General features: G+C 41.0%; 1 protein-coding gene across 1 annotated transcript in view; it reads right to left on the bottom strand.

The window, feature by feature from the left end:
* Nucleotides 1–12,727, bottom strand: part of TPO (thyroid peroxidase) — a gene marked incomplete at both ends in the record, with an annotated part of 51,005 nt that overhangs the window by 9,380 nt on the left and 28,898 nt on the right. Inside the window, one exon of the mRNA XM_081345580.1 lies at nucleotides 1,379–1,637. Coding sequence (XP_081201706.1) covers nucleotides 1,379–1,637 — 259 coding nt within the window. The remainder of the gene's footprint in view (nucleotides 1–1,378; nucleotides 1,638–12,727) is intronic.

Genomic DNA, 12,727 nt, shown 5'->3' on the forward strand with positions numbered 1-12,727 from the left:
AGATCAGCTGCTTTAAATCTTCTTTAACATTCTCTTTTAAGCCTCTAATTCTGACAGCAAACTGCATCTGGTAATATTGGGCATGGCTTAACTCCCTTTCCAACTTGCCTCTTTCAATTTCATTCTCCCGTGCTTTTACTTCTAGTATAGCATTCCTTTGAGCCAAATCATCCACTTTTTCATCTAAATCTTCCACACATTCCGCCACTTTATGCACTGAAGTCAAAATGTCTACCTTCATCACGCTGTACTTCTGTTCCATCCTCTCTTCCATTCTTTCCTCAAATTTCTCCAATTTCTCCTCCATCTGTGCAAATTTATCAGCAATTGATTGATTAATTGATTCCAAAAGTACCTGGGCATGTTTATCCAAGGCATCTCGCAAATCCTTCGATGTCAGCACTTCAGGAGGGTGCAATGCCTGTAGTGATGATTGTTGCACCGGCGAGGATCCTCCACTCCGAAGAGTTTTAGAGGGAGGTTTAGCCGCCATCTTTTAATCCTCAATTATGACGCACTTTCAATTAAAGTTTAAAAAGTCCAACAAGTTAGAGAGTACAGTAAAATAGTCCTCTTCACCTTTTCCTCTTGTACCGCTCTGCCTGCTCCTTTAAATCATAGTCCTTTCATCAGGCAGGGCTGGTTCGCAGACGCCTGGCTCTGCTCCAGGAAGTTCGGAGCAGAGACGACGGCCAGCTGGGAGCAACCCAGGCTTCGGGGGAGTTCGATCCTTCAGCCGCCCAAGCTCAAAGCTCAGGCGGCCTCGGAGAACTCTACCCCTACCTGGGGCCTCACCCCCTCCTCTTCTCCCGAGGAGGGGGCTTCAATTTCGCCCGAACAGCTGATCGGCGCTGTTTCAGGCAAAAAAACAAACAGCTGAGCCGCGGGCAGCCAGGGGAGGCTGTCTTCAGCGCCGCGCCGCCAGCGGAAGTCCACATCTGAAGGACTTTTTGTGTCCTATCCCTGCAATGTAAATTGGAGGTTTAGGTATTATTGATTCCATGTTTATAATACCACAGTGTAAAAAAATAATAATCTAGACCTTTGGAATAAAGGAAAAATTATTAAAATAATTCGGCAAATATGAGTTTTAATTTATACAACTTGCAGTCTGTACACCTATCCTTATTCCATCCTAACTTTCTCTCCTGGGTTATAACCCATTTGACAAGCCAAATTTATTCAGAAAGCCAAATTAAATGTAAAGGGTGAGTAATTAATTCTACCAGCTAGATGTAGAAAACCAAAATGTGTCAGCTAATGCTTCAGCAGTCAGAACAATGTTGGAATGAAAACAAAACCTTTTCTTTTAAAGAAAATTCAATTAGGAAGGATATTGTAGTGATGTTAGTGGATGTAACTGCATTACAAGAAGTACCTTCTTTAATGAGTCTCCAAGGAGTGAAAAAGGCTTCATGCAAGTAAAGTTTAGGAAGAGTTGGGTCTTCCTTATACTGTGCATTGAGCCTCTTCACCAATGGATGAATTGCAGCATGACCAAAGCGAAAGGCTGCAGTTGAAAATACATTGGCTACTGTTGGATTGATTGTGGGATCATAGCCTTGATAAGGACCAATGTATTGTTCAAAAGCATCTGGACCAATGATCTTGGGAATGTAGTCTCTGATGGTAACAATCTGAAGGAATAAATAAGAAGGAAAATAAGAAAACTCAATTGATAGTGCTTTAGGAAGGACAAACTATTATCAAGAAATGTCAAGGTGCTTTTATCAAACTCCCAACATTCCTAAAGAAATTGACTCCTTGGACAATAGCAGGTGATAGACATGCCTTCACTGCATCTAAGGAAGCCTTGAATTCCATTTGTAACTCTTGTTTTGGCCAACTCGCTTTCAAGCTCATGACTACTCACCTGGTTTTTGATGAGAGGCTTCTTTCCTGAATGAAATAATGGGCAGACTTTAAGATAATGTGCTCACAAAATCCGTCTCATAAGGTCATTTACATTTAGCTACAGAAAATCCAGTCATCTAAAGCCTAACATTTGGTTACAGAAATTCTTTGGCACAAGCTTTTATAATGCAATAGGTCTGTTGACCCATATAGATGGGGGACCAGGAACCCCCAGATCTCATTATGTGTGCTAGAAGTGTGAATAGGCATAATTTTGGCTCAGCTATTGAGAGCAATCAAACACATTCTCTATGCAAGTATATGATGGTTTATCACGGTAATAAAGATTTGATTGATCAATCTATAAAAGTTTCTTCTATGCTGTCAAGAAAACCTTCCATGTAGTCCTCAACTCACAACCGTAACTGAACCTGAAATTACAGTTGTAAGTCATTCCAGTCATTAAATGGGTCATCACCTGATTTTACAACCAGGATGAGTGCTTGTGTTGCCCTAGTCTGATGGCCCAGGAGTGGGCAAACTACTCAGATCTGCTACTTGTTTCTTCTCTTATTCCTTAGAAGGCATCAATCAAAGAAATGCTCCTGAATGACAAAGCAATCATGTGCTCTAAACACTAAACCAATCATGTCCCACTAAACACTCAATTTAGGAAGGTGTTTTTCAGTCCTGGAACCAAGGTCTAAGTCCATTGCTGATTATTTGAAGGGTTTTTCATTTCAGTAGCCTTATCAAGGTGCTAATTCAGAATTAGAAATTCTGTAATCTATCTTCTGCCTGTACCTGTTCTACTGATGGGGGAGAGATTAAGAAATCAATCTTCTTGCAACAGTGTATAATGCTGGCTCAGTAGAGGCCAAATTACCTTGCTGGAAGAGCCAACCTTTAAAAATATATATTACTGGTGCCTTCATGTAGTTCTCCTCTGTTCTCATTGCCCTGCATGAACCCACAAGCAGATCAGTTGATAAGATCAACCACACATGGCACACACACACACACACACATACACACACACAAACACCTTACCTCCAAGTAGGGCATAAAAGATCTCATCTTTGAAAGGCCCAGCAACAACATCTAACATTTCTGTTTAACCTGTGCAATCTGGAGTAACAATGATTTATTAACTTGTCAGGAAAACTCTGGTGGTTTTCTTTGTCAAAGATAGCTAGCTAATTATTGGACCAAACACCTGCTGCAATCCCTGATCACTGTCCATGATGAAGAGGATTTGGAGTGGCTGCTGTGTAAAATATTTGGAGAATCTCAAGTTACCACGTTAATACATCCTTATGTATTTATGCATTTGTTTAAAATAACCCTTCAAAGCATGTCATGGCAGTTCTGAAAGAGAGGATATTGTATTTAGAAAATAATCCCAGATACCAATGGTGTGATGGTGTAGTAGTGGTTAAATCTACTGCCAGGAGTTTGATCCTGACTGACTCAAGGTTGACTCAGCCTTCCATCCTTCCAAGTTCGATAAAATGAGGACCCAGATTGTTGGGGACAATTATGCTGACTCTGTAAACCATTTAGAGAGGGCTGTAAAGCACTATGAAGCGTATATAAGTCTAAATGCTATTGATATAATATTTCTATGAGACCCTCCAGTATTGGAACAGCAAGACTTTCAGCAAATAGTGTGATGTGGGTATCACTTTAAATCAGGATGTTTTCAAAAATCCCATCTGGGCCAGACTGTTCAAACCGAATTCAACTCTGCCTTACACTACTGTAAAGGAAAAATAACAGCTGATATTCTTCATGCAGGAAGCCTTTCTGGCAAGAAATAGTTTTATTGTACTTCGGAGACACCCAGTGTTATTCAGGGAAAAATAAACAAATAAAAGCCTTTATCTTTGCAATACAACAGTGACCTAAATTGAGTGGAGCCCTCTGAAAGGAAAAGCAAAAGGCAGAAGAAATGAAAGGAGAGCCACAAGTGATGAGCATCCACTTCAGCATGCCTGCCATTGTAAATGTCTTGGAAAATTAAAAGGTATTTGGAGAAGAGCAAATTGAAGATTCTATGGCCTCTTTCATTATATGAATTAAATGAGAAACAGTGGAGCCGAGATTAAATCTTTAGCAGACCGCCTTCCCAATGGAATGGGATAAACAAAAATGAGCATTTGAGCTTCCTGCAGAAACAACTAAATTCCAAAATGGCAGGATCGGTGCAAAGTTCCAGCAAATGCCTGGATGCTCCCTTCCACAGAATTCTACTGTATATGAACTCTGAAGCCAAAATGCTGACAGGGTTTTTATTTTCAAATTTTACACATAACTTGGCTCATAAAAATGTTAATTTAAACATGCATTTGACCCTTCACTAAGCCACATGGTTCTTATGGCTAAATTCCCTTTCTGTAACTTTGAAGGGAGACCTCATAGTTTATGAGTGCTGCTTCAACTAGAAAAGTTGGATCTAGACAACCAGAAACAAGTACAAGATCTTCTTCTGCCTCAGTCTTATCCCTTTTGGCAACCTACTTGCTGAAAGTCTATTGAGACCTTTAGCTGAAGCCCTTGGCTGCTGCTAGGCTCTCTTATCAGCTTGAATGGTTACACGATGAAGGTTTCCTCAATTAAAGGTCCAACCTTTTCTGTAAGATACTTTGAACAGAAAGAGTGGTTTCTTCATTGGTCCGAAGCCAGGGCCCCTCAGTAACCAATTATGGCCTTCTCCAACTAATGAACTCCAACCTTTAAGTCATCTCTGACAGGAGTGGCTGGGACAATTTTCTATCAGCAAAGCAACTTTGGCCTCTTTAGTTGTTTCATGGGTTCACTTTGGTCTTAATTGGTTACTAAATAGAAACACTATACAGAAGAGGGGAAAAACCCAATACATGAAATTATGAGTGTATTATGTTCCCCATAGTTTTTCAAGGTAGTCAGCGATTGAACATCTTTCTTATCCTACTTTCTCTTCTCAGATTAAGGATAAAACCCTTGATCCTTCTCCTCTGTGTTTCTTCCAAGTGCAGCTACTGTATGTCACTGCTACCTCTCCTCTCTTCTCCTCTCTTCTCCTCTCCTCTCCTCTCCTCTCCTCTCATCCTCCCCTCCCCTACCCCACCCCACCATACTCCCCTCCCCTCCGTTCCATTCCACCCTACTCCATTCCACTCCACTCCACTCTATAATTCTTCTCTTCTCTCTCCTTTCTTTGTCCTTGTTGGAAATCTTCCAATATCTTCAATGTTATTTTGTACTTCCTTGCCTTTCAACACCCCTCCCCCCTTTTGTATCTTAGATTGAAATGGGTTTCCTTTCACCAGGTATGTCCTAGGGATGCTATCTATCCAGACCCAGGTAACCCCCTATGGTGCTCCTTTCAATTTGGCAAGCAGGCTAGCTTCCGATCACTTATAGCAGATTGGTTGTGACCTGAATGGAGAGTGATGTAGTAGGCCAGGACACACTCTTGTAGGTAGTCCTTGCTTACTGACCATTCATTCAGTGACTTTTTGAAGTTGTGATGATGCTGAAAAGCAAGACTTATGGCTGGTCCTTGAAACCCCAACCGCTACAGCATTTTCCTGTAATGTGATTGCAATTCAGGCACTTTGCAACCAGCACACATTTACAATGGTCACAGCATCCCGTAGTCACATGATCACCATTTACAACCTTCACACCTGGCTTCTGACAAGCCAAATGAATGGGGAAGCCAGCAGGAAGTCACAAATCATGGTCATGTGACGGTGCACTGCTTAGCAATGGAGTTGCTAGTCTTATTGCAGTCAGTAAGTGAGGACTATCTGTACTAAATATAGCAGAATCTGCTACCGAAACACTAAAAATCAACCAGCATGTGTATGTCTTGAGTAAACAGAGTAACAAGAACAACAAAGGTGACTTCAGAAGTAACCTTAAATTGCATGATATAATTTTCCCCTCTGTTTCTTAACTTTAGGTTCTCCTAGTACAGGGGTAACCTTGGCTCTTTTATGACTCCTGGACTTCAACTCCCAGAATTCTGTGAGTTGAAGTCCAGGAGTCATAAAAGAGCCAAGGTTGCCTATCCCTGTGTAACTAGTACAATGTCATTTCAATAGGATGGAAAGACATGACCTTGAGAGACCCGGATTCATGCTGTCTTTCTACTTTAATTTCCCCAGTGATGTTTTCTATGAATTCACTACATTTTTACAATGAAGTGTTCACAATATTTTCCAACCCTGGAAAAAAAATACCTTATTTTTTCATCCCTCAAAGCAGCTAAATCTGTTCTTGTAATTTGTATAAATATTCTGTACTAGGACATACAAAAATTCTAGCATTTATTTCTCAGCTTCTCTATTTGCACTACTAAGATATTATCCTTTCAGTTACTTTTCCACAAGTTGTAGGAGAATATAGTTATAGTTGCTCAATAAGAAAGTTTCACATTCATAGATGATATATTCAACTCTAGAAGATGCTAGCTGCTAGTTAAGTATCCATAACTTACTTCAGTTATGGATCTGTAAGTTATGTTACCAATGTGGTAAGTGTCCCTGAACTGATAACATTCTTTCTAAACTGTTTCTATTGTGCCAAAGGCTGATCTCATTAACCTGCAATTCTCAGACAGATGATGAGTAGTACTTTAACCTTGGGCTTCTGGGGGAAAAATAGTTATACAAAAAATACACATTCTTGGTCTTGTTGCTTTGACTTGTTGACTGACTAATTGAGTGATTGTGTTTCCATATGGCTTTCCAAGCAGCCTCATCTCTAAGCAGGTTACAGTAAAAGTAATGAAAGGGGCATGGGAATAAAATTAAATATAGCATACCCATTAAGAAGATTGGAAAAGGAAAAAGGGAAATCAACCAAACTATTCCCCTGTTGCATTCACTTAGGGAAGGTTTACAGGAAGAAGTAGGTCTTTAACAGGCATCTAAAAACAGAACAACTTGGTTCTCATATATTTTATGGGGAACTGAATTCCAGATAGCAGGGGCACAAGTAACTCTGAGATGACCTCAACTGATTATGGCATTGCAGCAGAACTCTCTCTATTGAAGTTAATTATGACTGCCCAGGTCTGTAATTGGGCTGTCAGGTATCCTGATCACAAGTTAGAATCTATATATCAAAATCATGATCTAGGATGTATTGCAGTATTAATAGGCAACCAGTAGCGTTGGTTCAACATAGGTATAACAATGGGGGCACCCTGGCGCTCTCTGTCCTTAATTGTTTTCTTGCAGATGTTTCATTACCCAAACTAGGTAACATCATCAGTGCTGGTAAGGAGCAGGGTTTGCTCTCTGTTTATATACAGTGGCTTGCCCTATCATTGTTGGTGGGGGTGGTTTTGGAGGTTCTTTGGTTGGGCTGTTTATTTTTAGCTTGTTTGACAGTTCCTTGATTGGGATGTTGCTTGCTTCTAGATCAGGGGTGTCAAACTCAATTTCATTGAGGGCCGCATCAGCATTGCGGTTGCCCTCAGAGGGCTGGGTGGGTATTGCCAGGGTGGGCATGGCCTACTGGGTGGGCGTGGCTAGAGTGCATATGGCCTACTGGTTGGGCGTGGCCACTCTACATCGTTTGCATCAAGGGTGCCTATGGGGGCCTGGGCAGGAGTGGGACAGATCTGAGGGTCTCTGGCAGAAGGAGGGTCTCTGGGCCAGGGCCAAGGCAGTGGGGGCCGTTCCCTCACTGTTTCCAGGATGGCTTTGCGGGCCACATGAAACCACTTCGCCAGCCGGATCTGGCCCCCGGGCCTTGTGTTTGACATGTCTGTTCTAGATTGTTGGTCTGATGTTAATTTCTGCTCATCTGGGTGCTGATTGCTGATGGGGAGGTGTTTTGATCTTTTTGTTCTCATTTTGGATGTTGATTGTCTCTTTGGAATGGTATGTAGATGTTGTTTATGTCTATGTACCTGTTGATGGCCGATCTGTCTGGGTGCCAGGCTTCCAGGAATCCCCAAGCATTTTTGGACTTGGCTTAGTCTAGAATGGTCACACTTTCCCAGTTGCAACTATAGTTAACTTTCACCATATCTTCTGACTACTAGTTTTATTCTATCTGTCCTAGTATAACAAATGGCCAGGTGGCCCACTCAATCTGGTTACTACACTTTGTATTGCCTGCTATTTCCACATTGAGAGCAATAATGGCCTCATTCAGAGTGCATTCCAACAATTTAACTGTGAGGTTACAAGGTGAGAACAAAAATTTAGATTTACCCTGTCCAGGAAAGTACATGATTGTTATTTATGTATTTGTTCAATTGACATGGTTGCCTCTTGCCAAATGACCTTGGGCAGCTAACAAGGATTTTAAAAAAAATCATAAGAAGAGCAGCAAAATAATAAAAGACACTGCAGTATCAGTAATATGCAACCTCACGTACTTGCCACTATCTCATATCATCTGGGTCAAATCCTGCATGGAGAATCAGCTGTTCAGGATCTTCATAAAGGGCAGTAGGGTTATATGAATCAAATTGATAAAAGATATTCTGAGACACAGACGTTACCTGGGAAGAAACCCAAGCGTACGACTGCTTCTTTCTGGGAATGCTATCCCACTACAAAGTCTTTGCCTAGTTAAGATGGATGCCAAATCTCTGTCTCAGAACATGAAGCAGCAAACCTGTCAATTCTAAGCTGTCCTTGTACCACTTCTGAACTTGATATGGGGAATTCTCATATGGAGCAGGAGGCAAAACCCTTCAGCCCTTGAGAATGCTGGCAGCAACAGATGGGGAACCCCAATAGCTAAGCGAGTGACTGAAGGAGGTCCTTGATAGGAATTGACTTTGCATTAATATCTCAGCTATTTGGTTTCAGTTCTGGGTGGGGAATAAAAGATGCTTGAATATTTAAGACCCCTCTGGGGCTGATCACACATCTTTATTCTGGTTATGGACCAGAAAGTCAGAGGAATGTTATTCACAGGAACAACTTCTTTGTGCAATTGCTGTGTATCGTGCAATTGCAACAGAAATCGATTCCCCCTTGGAATTTGACTGCTTATTTGCTGGCTGAAATTTTGACTCCCAAATTGATTCAAGCACTGCTTCTGCCTAACCCTTTTCAGATGAAAAATTAAAGTCTGCTTAGGTGAAGAAAATGGATTTAATTCATAGCTTTTCAAGCAAGAACAATCCTACATAGATTTTCTGGCATGAGACGAACCTGTTTAATTTCTTCTAGACTCAAGTAAGAGGCTCACAATTTATGGAGCTGCCTCTTAGGGTACCTCCCTGCTTCCAGTTGAGTTATGCTGGGACTGCAGATGTTTCACACTGAGTTGTTCTGTTTCAGAACTGGATAAACACATCCCTTGATTGCAAATGTGTGATGATGGGAGCCACATTCAAAGATGGCAGTGTGGGAAGAGGAAACCCTACAGACACAAAACTAGCTGCAAGAGCAAGGCCCAGCTAGAAACGTATCTTCTGAACTTTTTATTTTTAAAGAGCTTGGTAAATAGGGCAAAAGGAAGCCTCAGACTTCTGTCACTCTCAACTGGCCTGGCCAATGACGATGGCATTCTACAATAACAGTAGCAATAGCCCTTAGACATACCACTTCATTGTGCTTTGCAACCCTCTCTCAGCAGTTTCCAGAGTCAGCATATTGTTTCCCCCCAAAAAATCTGGATCCTCATTTTACTGAGCTCAGAAGGATGGAAAGCTGAGTCAACTCTGAGCTGGTCAGGATTGAACTCCTGGCAGTGGAATGCAGAGTTAGCCTGCAATACTGCATTCTAACCACTGTGCCACCACAGCTCTCACAAGGACAGAGGATAACTGAAGGAAGAAGACAACCTTTTCCCTGCAGGCTGAATTGGCTTAGTTATTTTAAAACCCTGCAACTTCAAGCCAAAGCATTTACAGTATGTATGCAGGAAGTACTCCCTTCCCAAATGGATTAAATCGGTACCTTTGTAACACATCACTTTTGAGGAGCTCTTTGTCCTCTGTGCCTGTGGACAGTAAATTAGTATAATGGGATCCATGTGAGCAAATGCACAGAAGGATATTTTACAGTATGAAGCCTGTCAAAGCCTAACAAGTTTCTTTTTCTCAAGTTGGCACCAAACCTCAAAAGGAGAGACAGGCTTCATGCTGTAATCTGGCAGTAATTCCCTAATGTATCCCTGCAGCTCTGAGAGGGCCAGGTGGTTCTGCTCTCTTATGAAAGTGCTAAGTTAAATGTGGTGGCTTCAGGAAAGGGGATCTGCAAGTACAGTTAGTCCTCAATTTACAACCATTTGTTTAGTGACTATTTGAAGTTAAAGGGGAACTGAAAAAAGTGACCTACAACTGGTCCCTCCATTTATGACTAATGCATTATCTCCACAGTCACATGATCAAAGATCAGGTGCGCCTGGCTACTGACATATATTTACAATGGTTGTAGCATCCTGGGGTCATGTGATCAACATTTACAACTTTCCCAGCCAACTTCCGACATGCCAAATCAATGGGGGAAGCCATATTCATTTAACGACTGTGTAATTCATGTAACACCTGCAGTGATTTGCTTAACAACCATGGCAAAAAAGGTTGTAAAATTGGGCACAATTCACTTTACTGCCTTGCTTAGCAACAGAAATTCAGATATTAACCATGGTCATAAGTTGATATAGCTGATCCTCAGTTTGTGGATTCCTATAATCCCATTTTTTTTATAACCACCATTTGGAGTAGTTTCCCACAGCTTCCGTGTGGCACTCAAACTTGATAGAACTACTATGACAAATACTCAGTTTTCTGAGGGAAGCAAACCGATATCCTCCAGAACTTTTGATCTGTACCATAGTTTTCATCAACTCCTGTCATACATACATATACATCTTTTTCTTTATAACTCACATGCCTCTAGGGTGCTATAGAAAAATCCAGGAGAGTACAAAATGATACAAACAGAATACAGTTTTAATCTCTAGTTGACATAGCACATGATGTAGGCAAATCAGAAACTTCTGAAGTAACCAGGATTGCAGAGCCATGCATGCTAAGAGTAGTGATTTAACTATATTCTAACCCTGGTTGGTACTCAATGAACCATACAACAATGGAAGATAAATTGGGAAAATTGACTAAGGCCTCTTGGCAAACCGTAGGTTTAAAGGATGAAGGTAAGATGAAGGAAGTTTTGAAAAGATGCCTGACACCATCAAACCATGAATGAATAGTTTAGCTGTCTGGGAAATCAAAAGTGAACCACAAATTTCCACCATTGAATGTGGGAAGGTGACATTTCTTGATTGTAATTTTGATGAAGAGTCTGAACATTAAGTGCACATGGACTTGTATTCTCAAGTTCTGCATTATTAAAAATATGCCATCTGATAAGAGCTGGGTCAATAAGTGGATAACAAGGGGCAAACCGAACGAGGGAAGATCAGTTGTTTAGTTTCCTTCAGTTTCAAGTCTGTGGTTGGAGAGCCCATCTCAAAATGTCCTCAAGGTATCTTGATAAAGGAGTCAAAATTTGTTCATCTCAACAAGGAAAGTACTGTTCAGTCTGGGTTTTGTCAGATGAAAGTTTCTCTCATAGAAGAGAGAAAAGAAGAGAACCAAGAATTTGCCTTTCAAATATCTACCATGAAAGTTAAAAATGACTGGAAAGAAGCAATCAGGGCTATAGAAAGAAAAATGCCAGAAAAATAAAAGAAAAAACAACAAGAAGAGGTAGAACTAAAGACACCTAGAGATGACAAACAAAACAGAGTCACCTGAGGGTCATAGGCATCAGACGCTACTGGTATATATGCTAACACAGGGGATCAAACAGTGGTGCCAGGCTTCAGCCATCAGAACACCATTCAAAACACAAATGCAACTTGACACAAAACAATTATTGGAAAACCTTTAGCTGGAAAAAGAAGAAAAATCTGTAGGCGGAACATACAAGACAATCAAAATAAGGGTTTTTCAACAAAAGATTAAAAGAATGCTTAAAAGAAGCTGGGAAGAAAAAAGAAAATAAAACCCTTATAAGCCTGATCATAGAAAGGAAAAAAAAGAGAAGGTAACCAACATAGGTAACCAACCAAATACTTTGGCCACCTAATGAGAAGGAAGGACTCACTGGAGAAGAGCCTAATGCTGGGAAAGGTTGAGGGCAAGAGAAGAAGGGGACAACAGAGAATGAGGTGGCTGGATGGAGTCACTGAAGCAGTAGGCGTGAGCCTAAATGGACTCCAGAAGATGGTAGAGGACAGGAAGGCCTGGAGGAACGTTGTCTATAGGGTCGCAATGGGTCGGACACGACTTCGCAACTAACAACAACAACAACAACAACCAACATAGGAGGAAAAGGGGAAGAATCACGTCATAGACAGTACAGGATGAACACTGAATAACAACAGAATAACTCCTCCTCCTCCTCCAAGGTATCAAAAAAACATAAGGCTTGGGCCACAAGACCCATATGGCTGTGCACTATCCCCCTGCCCCCAAAACCTAGAAGAAAACTATATGAATAAAAGAACAAATCTCAGATAAACTACTCTGATGAAATAAATATACGGGAGAAGGAATGAAGAAAGAAGGACAAAAAGTGTTCAGAAAGGCTAGAATGTAGAACTGGTAATTAAGAACCAATCAGTAAAGAGTATCAGAAGGAGATTAAGCACCTGTTCAGCAGTTAATGGATGGAAGGCGAAAGGAAAATAATCAAATTTTGATCACTCTTAGCAGAGACTCCAGTTTCAGTTGGGAAATCTGAATGAATATGAATGATTGGGCAAACATGCATGATTCCTTCTGATAGTCTTGGGCAGAGGTAGGCAACCTTGGCTCTTTTATGACTCATAGACTTCAACTCCCAGAATTCCTGGGCCAACATAGCATAGTCCATGAGTCTTGGGGAATGGTAAAACCAGC

The sequence above is a fragment of the Vipera berus genome, assembly GCF_964194415.1.
Source record: "Vipera berus genome assembly, chromosome: 1".
Classification (NCBI taxonomy): domain Eukaryota; kingdom Metazoa; phylum Chordata; class Lepidosauria; order Squamata; family Viperidae; genus Vipera; species Vipera berus.